General features: G+C 32.1%; 1 protein-coding gene across 1 annotated transcript; it reads left to right on the forward strand.

Annotated features, from left to right (window-relative positions):
- Positions 1-1,334: 1,334 nt before the first annotated feature.
- On the forward strand, positions 1,335-9,085 carry LOC134233582 (protein MMS22-like; the record flags this gene model as incomplete). Its single annotated transcript, XM_062715566.1, has 14 exons — positions 1,335-1,410; positions 1,827-1,952; positions 2,378-2,418; positions 4,287-4,359; positions 4,704-4,797; positions 5,159-5,258; positions 5,722-5,855; positions 6,539-6,652; positions 7,062-7,131; positions 7,499-7,620; positions 8,055-8,114; positions 8,209-8,322; positions 8,702-8,754; positions 9,028-9,085. Coding segments are annotated over 14 exons (1,235 nt in total), but the record flags the coding sequence as incomplete, so codon positions are not given.
- Positions 9,086-9,482: the final 397 nt, after the last annotated feature.

Raw genomic sequence — 9,482 nt, forward strand, 5'->3', positions numbered from 1 at the left:
TTCAATAAGCTTTTTACGGAGTTGGCAACCTTGTTGATTTTAATATAAATGGAATGTAGGGTAGATTTTATAGAACGTTTGTTTTAGGTAATTCTTCGATTTGTTGGTATAGATCTTATCACAAATATGTCAATGAAAGATTATTTATGAGAAAAAGGTCGAAAAATCCCAGGGGTCTATATCGAAAGGTGGGAGGTCCTGTCCTCAATCACCTGTGCTTAGAACAAGAAAGAATGCACAGTTTGAGAGATTTATCTTTGTGTGCATATCTTGCGCTTGCCTAATATAGTGGATGTCAGAGACTCTGCTTGGTTAGATGTATTCATATGTATTCATATATGACACCTTTAGTCCAGATATCCAACAACTCCAGCCAAATCACAAGCAGTGTTTGAAACTCACTGTAAAATTAGCTAGACATGAAGGGCTGACTGCTAGTTAAAGTTGTCAGCCCTGCCAAAAATGTACCAACCCCGAAAAAAATTATTGTCTTTTTTAAGTTCGTTTTAACAAAAATGTTAATGGGGCCAGCTCACCATATAATTATTTGATCCTGTCCTATAAGCTGATGAATTCCTACACATTTGCTTGTTACACTGGTCAACCAGTAATATTACTTGATATGAGAGAGTTTTTTCAAATATCTGAATTTTAATTCATAGAAAATTTTACACGTCCAGGCGGGCGTCAATACGTGCAAATCTGTTTGCCCGTGACAAAATTTGTGTGTCAGGGGCGGTCAGGCGCACGGTTATTTCAAACACTGTCACGAGGGATTCAAATTATGACCTCCATGGTACAGGGTGGCCAGGACAAGATATTCTCTATTTTTTGTTAGGGCTGGGACGATACAACTTTTTCTATATCGATACGTATCACGATATTTGAGCCACGATACGATATGTATCACGATATGTTTAATTCCTTATAAAATCTTTTTTTGCATTGAAATAAACAAATTATTTCTTTGCAAATAAGAATAATTTATTCAAAATAATTGTTAATATGTTGTAAAACAAGAATATTTTACTCAAATGGTGTTAATTATTATTTATTTCATATCTACATTTATATTTAACCTATTTATTTTATATATTAAACCCCATATGTTAAATAAACAAATAAAAATAGAAGTCAGATTTTCATGGGCGATATTCCGATATTTCTTCATATGTATCGATATGCATATTGTCCTTACATGTATCACGATATAACGATATCTCGATATATCGTCCCAGCCCTATTTTTTGTGATCCAGTTTGAAAAACTGACAATTCTTGTACTGAACCTCAATTCTCATGATTTAATCCATTTTAATCTTTATTTTATTTCAGATGACATAACAGACATTGAATTTGCTATACCATATGAATGTTCAAGTTGCAAAAATAATACAGCAGAGTTGAAAAGGTATGGTTCATCTTGTTTATATAAACATTTTTTATGTTTATATCCATGTTCCTGCATGTATATGTATATGACAAGGAAATCAAAGAGGAAAGAAATTTAAAGAATATCACTCCACCCGTAAAAAAGTGTTCAATATGTAAACTGATGTATAGCAGTGTGTTAATTAGCAATTTCTAGGAAAATATTTTGATATGGTTATATAAAGGACTTTCTGTAACAAATTTTCAATTCAGACAGCATGCTTGTTTTGATAAGAGAATTTTAAGCACAGAAGTAGCAAGTTGTGTGGAATTGTTAAAGCACATTTTCGGAGATGGAAAAAAAAACTTTCAAAAAAAAATTATGATCTAGCTGTAATTTCTACATAAAGATGTTGGTTTCCTGTTTTTCTTTACAATTAAAAAAAATATTTTTAGATATCTGAAGTGTCTTTCAAGTGAAGCATTACCCACTACACCACACACCATGGAGCTTTTTGACCAAGTTTTTGTAAAAGGCCATTTTCAACAGAAGAATAGGAACAGTGCATTTATTATGATGAGGTGAATTTTCTGATTGTATACAAGTAACTATAAACATGATTAATTAAATGTATGCTGTTTAAAAAACAATCCTTTTTCTGTTGCAGAAGTATAAAATAGTAGACCAAATCATTTACAAAGTAACAAGGAATAAATGTGAAGATTTCTGAAAATAAGATTTTTTTCTGTATGCTTTGCATAGAACTTGGAGATGATTAGGATAGTGGTCTGTTAAAAAAAGAAATTGGTTTTACTTAGTACAGTTATCTCTCTATTCCATTTAACATTGCTCTATAAATCTGAAAAATATAACATCAGATTTGGCTGATCACGAACCAATTGATGTTATAATAGGATGATGGAATACAATGAACGTTTCTTAAAAGAACTTCATAAAAAGCTTGCTTAATTTAATATGTTTAATCCTTACTTGTTCTTATTAATAGACAGTGGATGAATATTATAAGCAGTCCTGATATCACCTTTGGTAAGTTCACGAAGTAGCAATGCCATGCAGATATGGTTTTTAGCTCACTTGAGCCGAAGGCTCGTCGTAAACTTTTCACATTTTCACCTTCTTCTCAAGAACCACTGGGCCAATTTCAACCTAACTTGGCACAAAGTATCCTTGGGTGAAGGGGATTCAAGTTTTTTCAAATGAAGGGCCACGCCCTCTTCCAAGGGGAGATAATTATGAATTAGAGAAAAATTAATAGCATTTAAAAAAAATTATTTCTCAAGAACCACTTTGGCCAGGAAAGATGAAACTCATGTGGAACTATCCTCAGGTAGTGTAGATTCAAATTTATACAAATCATGACCCCCGGGGGTAGGGTGGGGCCAAAATGGCCGATCAAAGTTTAACATAGGAATAGATAGGAAAAATCTTCTTCTCAAGAACCAGTGGGCCAGGAAAGATAAAACTCATGTGGAATCATCCTCAGGTAGTTTAGATTTAAGTTTGTTCAAATCATAACTCCCAGGGGTAGGGTGGGGCCAAAATGGCCGATCAAAATTTTACATAGGAATATATAGGAAAAATCTTTAAAAATCTTCTTCTCAAGAACCAGTGGGCCAGGAAAGATGAAACTCATGTGGAATTATCCTCAGGTAGTGTAGATTTAAGTTTATTCAAATCATGACCCCCGTGGGTAGGGTGGGGCCAAAATGGTCGATCAAAGTTTAACATAGGAATATATAGGAAAAATCTTTAAAAATCTTCTTCTCAAGAACCAGTGGGCCAGAAAAGATGAGACTCATGTGGAATTATCCTCAGGTAGTGTAGATTCAAGTTTGTTCAAATCATGACCCCTGGGGTAGGGTGGGGCCAAAATGGCCAATCAAAGTTTTACATAGGAATATATAGGAAAAATCTTTAAAAATCTTCTTCTCAAGAACCAGGAATATGAAACTCATGTGGAATCAAGTTTGTTCAAATCATGACTCCCGGGGGTAGGGTGGAGCCAAATGGCTGATAAAAGTTTACATAGGAATATCTAGGGAAGCCTTTTAAAATCTTCTTTTCAAGTTTTTTAAAGCCATGCTTAGTGATATTTATAGGGAATCATACTCAGGTAGTGTAGATTCAAGTTTGTTCAAATCATGACCCCCTGGGGGGGGGGGTTTAAAATTCAAGCCCCTCCCCACACCTTCAGTAAACTTTCAGTTCTGATCTGATATGTGCTTTTTCCTAGCCAATTGCTCAGGTGAGCAATGTGGCCCCTGGGCCTCTTGTTATGATGTATTCATTAATTTCTTAGAATGTCCATGGATACAAATTGAGCTACATGTATATTTATTTGCTTCTCTAAGCCATAGTGATTGCCTGATGCTGATTGAAAAATAATTTTTCCATGATTCAAAACAGTGAGTTGAAAGCCAACCAGTCAAATTTTTTTGCAATTTTTTTTGTTTTAACAATATACAATTACACTATTGTTGTTTGGGAGATCAATACTAAGATTTATCCATCTGAGGAGTACTTGCACAATATTCACTGAGCCTGAAGGATAAGGTGAATATTTTACTTGGAATATTACTTATTATTTGCCACAAATTTTATTAGTTTGCATGTAACTGCAAAATAAATTTAGTTTAAAAAAAGAAATAAAAACAATGTAGTTATAATTCATTTGTATGGTCTTAGATCAAGTTTCTTTTTTTTTCTTTTTAGAACAGTACCTCAAGTAAAAATTGATGTCTTTTGTAAATAAATTTTCTCTAATTGCATAGACAAGAATGTATGTTAATTTTATGTTTTCATATTTTTGTGTAGTGCACTATTAGTATTATACAATTCATGTGTATAGCATTTTGTGACTGGACCTCTTGAAAATATTGAAGCTTTCTTTTCAGATACCAAAAGCAAGGCAGAATATCGACAGGACATTGTAAAATTTTTGGAATTTATAAAGTACTTCATTGCAAGGTATTAAGTGATAGTGATAAAAGGTGTAATAGTGAATTTTGTAGCAAAATTTTGATTTTAGTGATTCGTCTTTAAAAGTTGGCTTTTATTTTTTAAAAAGTAACTTATTATAAGTGTGATTTTATTGTTTAAAAAAATTAACTACTACCCCAGATATAGAGCCATTTTTCCATCTTCATATTTACATGTGCATTAACAAATGTATTGTTATTATCAACATACATGTATCTATGCACTTGTTCATGGAAACTGCTTTACACTGAGTTCAGATTGGATTCTAGATAAGTTTGAAATTCTTTCTTTTCCAGGCTTTTTGAATTGTAAATTTACTTTGTGTTTATTAGTGGTGCCAACAGAGATGTATATGAGGCCTTGGTGAAGGAGATCCATGGTATTCTACTGTACAGTGACAGACTGTCAGAATTTGATCGGGAACTTGTAAGTCATTAGTTTGATACAAGTACTGTAGTATTTTGTTTTTACTGCTTTTTGTTTCTATTTCTCTATCTACTATTGTCCATTATTCTTAAAATAAAATCTTGAAAAGATTTTGCTGATTAATTGATATATCTGTTTTAAAACTGTGTTTCCTCTTTTCTGTCAACAAAGAGAAAAATCAAAATAATAACTCTTGACTTGTTATACTCTCTGTAAATGAATTGTTATTTTTGTACAATGAATATAATTCTTTCATAGATAATGAAATAAAGAAAATATAAGTTTTCACAAAAAATTCATGAAAATTAAAAAATATATATAAAATCCAATACTATTTTTCTGTTTCCTATAATTTTTGTAGTCGGACTGCAGTGATCATGAAGTCAACCATTTCCACTCTTGTCTGGATGTTTATGTTGGCGTTCTTAAAGTTCTTCATATTATAGAAATCAAATCAACAGGTAGGAACGATACTGCATATCATAAATGTATTGGACTCATCAATTAATCAAATATCTTACTTTGATTAATTAAGTTTGTGAATACTGTCCATGATTCTAAATACTGGAAACAACTTATATTTGCTTGCAAGAAATATCATTCACTTAACAGATTTTCTATTATTTGCTAATGCAGGTATTATTTATCCAATTTTGTAAAAAAAAAAAAAAAAAAAAAAAATTCCTTGCTCAGTCACAAAATAAAATACCTGTTAATATATTCCAATATCCGAAATCTCAGATAAAAGTTGCGGCCAATAGTAAGACTCTTGAATAAGAATGTATGCATTTGTGTGCAATGTATTAAAGGTATTTGAAGTTATCATGCGATTGAAAATTAGGTGTGAAGGTTTCTTTTTCATTTAAGATACTACCGGTATTTTTTTCATAACATAATACATGTACATGTACTTTTTTTTCATAGATTTTTCCAGCAGCTGGTTTCCAAAACGATGTGTACTGGGAAATCAGTACACAGACGCTGGTTCAAGCTTTGACTCAATGGTTCATTTGTTGGTTTGGGAACTTATTACGCTGTCCAAGAAACTGTTTAAACAGGTATGTTAGGTCAGTGTCTACATCTGGAATGGAAAAAGATGCTCATTTTCACAATCCCACTCCTAATGTTCTTCACAAATTCAAAATAGGTACCTACAGTTGCCCATTTGATATTGAATTAGCCAATGTTGACAAATATGGAAAGTGTTTCAAAATACATTTATCTGCAGCATATGCATCATATGGCAAATTTGCATTTCAAAATCTCTCTAGCATTCAATGTGTTGAAAGTCCTTACACGAACTTTTCAACAACAAAAAGGTTTTTAAACAATCAACTACAAGGATAATTTTGTTTTTACAGTAAGTAGAATCAAGAAAAATTGAAAATGATATGGATTAAATATACATATATACATGTACATCACAGTTGAAGAGTTTAATGTCAGTCTTGCATGGTGATCTAATAAACATTTAATTTCTTGACACATTTTACCTCAGTGTTTTAGAGCATTGCAAGCTGTAAAGCAGGAGATCCATTCCAGCAGGAGTTTTTCTTTGTGATTTTAAACTTTGAATCACCTCATAGTCTCAATGGTTTAATCTATGTATAGTAATTTCTCATTCTTTTGCATCAAAAGTTCAATTGCAATCACAATACTATTTTTCTTAAGAAGTTAACTTTAAAGGTTTAAAATGATAAAATCTACACATCTGTGAGCTGCTTTTCTTTAATAATTTCAGTCTTCTCTCCAAGAACTACAGACAAAATCACCCTTTGCATGTCCCTGCTTGATAGAAGTTTGGAAACATATTAAAATGTTGGTAGATCACGTGCATCAGAAAAGCAAGGAAGAGGTCAGTGCATGAAGATACATGTACAGTCAAACTTTCCTAATTCAGCCACCACTGGTTTCAAAAAAGTTGACTGAATTAGACAGCATTCCGAATTAGACAAATTTTAAAAATTGAAAGTACTGAAGGGGAGTTTAGGTTTACATTGTATAAAACCAGATTTCAGAATACTAGTATACAACACCTGGATTAGACAAGTTTTCCTGTAGTTACATGAATATCTATTTAAGCTTTACTTTATACTAGCATTATGTAGTTCAGGATGAAGAATAGGGATGAAATGATCAGATAATAAGAATTTTAATCGGAAATACTACAAACCAAAGAACTTTTTTGAAGAAAAAAAACTATCACCAGCTTGTACATTTGTGTTGTTCATCCAAAGCATATGTCACATTAGATTTTTTTTCAGTTCTTTTATGAGCTTCTGTTTGATATAATAAGAAGAATTCTCCAGCAACCTGATGCTGCCAGTGGAGATGGTAAGAAAAGATAAGCATATATACAGTACATTCTATCAGGGTACATGTATATGTATACATACATTGTATGTACACTTACATACATTCGTTATATACTGTTTATTTCTATACTGTATCTTTCAAGAGGCAGGTGTAAGAATCTCACTTTTGAATGTAAAATACACTTTTTGAAAATAGGAACTCTGTGCATCCTTGGATAAAATGATGGAAAAATATATTACATGTAGTCTATTGAGAAATGAAAATTATATTGAACATTCCTTCATTTCTGTTGAATACGTACTGTATGACATTTACAGAAAATGGTCAATGATGAACACTTGAGATTAGAATATTGTATCTTAAGCCAATATTTTGATATTTACAGAAGAGATGGACTCTGATGTTTATAAATATCCACAGAAGGAACTTTTTGTTGACGATAATGGAGAATTCTGTTTGTGGATTCTGGTTCATATATCCAAAATGGCTGGTCACATCATTCAACAGGTTAGCATGAATTTGTAATTAAAGAAAAAATGGAGGGAAAAGATATGTTTTGTTCTCACCAGAAATGGCAGATTGTCATATTCATAAATCTACACTACTTCAGGTTCTTTTAAAATATTTTGACATGTGCCAAACAACTAAATTCCCTATCCTCCACCACTAACACCCCCCCCCCCCCAATATCATTACATATATGCACATTCATTATTAGACTGAATAATTCTATACCAGTCTTTAATTATTTTCATCAATGTAAATGTACAAGTATTAAGAAAAATCTATTGTGAAGAAAAAAAATCAGTTACGTGTATTTTCACTCTAGAATATGAAAAATCAAACCTTCACTATATACATTTAATAGAAACACCCTCAAATAATATTGACTAGAGAAAAAATCTTGGAGATGCATATTGATATGTATATTTTTATTTCAGAGTTTGGGTCAAAAGATGAAAGAGATTATTTCAACTGTTTTAAAATCTTGTTTATCAAAGGTAAGTTTTAAAATGCATCATCCACAAACATAAACATCTTTTCATCCTTTGATCGTACAGGAGGGGCACTCCTCAGATTAATTTGACTTTTCAGGACAACGTAACAGAGTGTCAGCTTCGCTTTGTGGTTGGTTTGTGTCAAGATCTCCATGCTGACACAAAGGCTGGCATACTTAACCTTCTTTGGGAATGTTTTTACAAGAAAATGGTTTGTATCTTTAGAATATGAACAATAGAATGTTACTAAAATTTCCTTAATACCATAATTAAGCTGAGTCAGAGATCCGCGCTTTTCTAATTAAAGAATGTCCAGCAACTCTCTGTTTATCTGGGTGTCATGATGCAGCAAATATTTCACAATTATTTGTTTATTCTCCAAAACAATTTTGACCAATTTTATAGGTCTTTTACAAACATCTTTTGGAATTTAGTACAATAACTGGTACCGGTTTTCAAAGAAATGGTAAATTTCCAAACAATTTTTGGCAGTGTATTGCAACAAAGAACTAATGTCCAGCCCTATTTATGCTGTTACAGATGTTGAAATACATGTAATTTCTCATTCTGCTTTTTCTTTGATTTTACAGAATAGCAGTTTTTTCTTGAATACAAGGAGCATAGATTCTGTGGGAAGACTATGGTATATGTTAACTGTGTATGATGAGAGAAAGTTATCTTATCGGTCAAATGTGAAAGCAAAGTGAATTTTGTTACCATCATGAAAATTAGGTGGATCATTGTAAATAGGTCACAAAGTGAAGTTGATTGCCAGTGTAACCTGTGAATTGTTAATGATAAGTGTTTTGGTTATTATTTACCTCATTTGTATTCTATAACAATGTTTCGACCTACATCATGTGTCATGCTACAATATAATTATGATAATTATAAATAAAACACTTTGTTTTTGTAGCAAGAGTGCTGGTCAGCAGTTAGAATTGTGCACCAGAATAAGCAAAGGGGAAAGGTAAATAAGTTTAAAAAGGATAGGCATAGAAGTCAATATTTCTCAGAATATTGTCCTTAAAAATCTGATAAGTGGAAGCATTAACAGTTCATTATTTTATATAGAGGCTAATTATACCCTTATTCAATTTCATTCACTGGATTTTTAGCTCTGATGAGCCAAAGGCTCAAAGAGCTAATGCTATGGCCATTTGTGCGGTGTGCATAAACTTTTTAGAATATGGGCCATAACTCAAGAACCCCTTGGCCAATCAGTACCAAATTTGTCACAGGGTATCCTTGGCCCAAGGGCTACCATTTATACTAAAATAAGGGTTGGGACCCTTAAACAAGGGGAGATAATCAGGAAAACAAAACCAAAAGTACTGGTTGCTAAAAAATCTTCTTCTCCATATCCACCAG

This window comes from Saccostrea cucullata, unplaced genomic scaffold (genome assembly GCF_032062105.1).
Source record: "Saccostrea cucullata isolate Sc308-1 unplaced genomic scaffold, CSIRO_AGI_Scuc_v1 ctg14795, whole genome shotgun sequence".
NCBI classification, from domain to species: domain Eukaryota; kingdom Metazoa; phylum Mollusca; class Bivalvia; order Ostreida; family Ostreidae; genus Saccostrea; species Saccostrea cuccullata.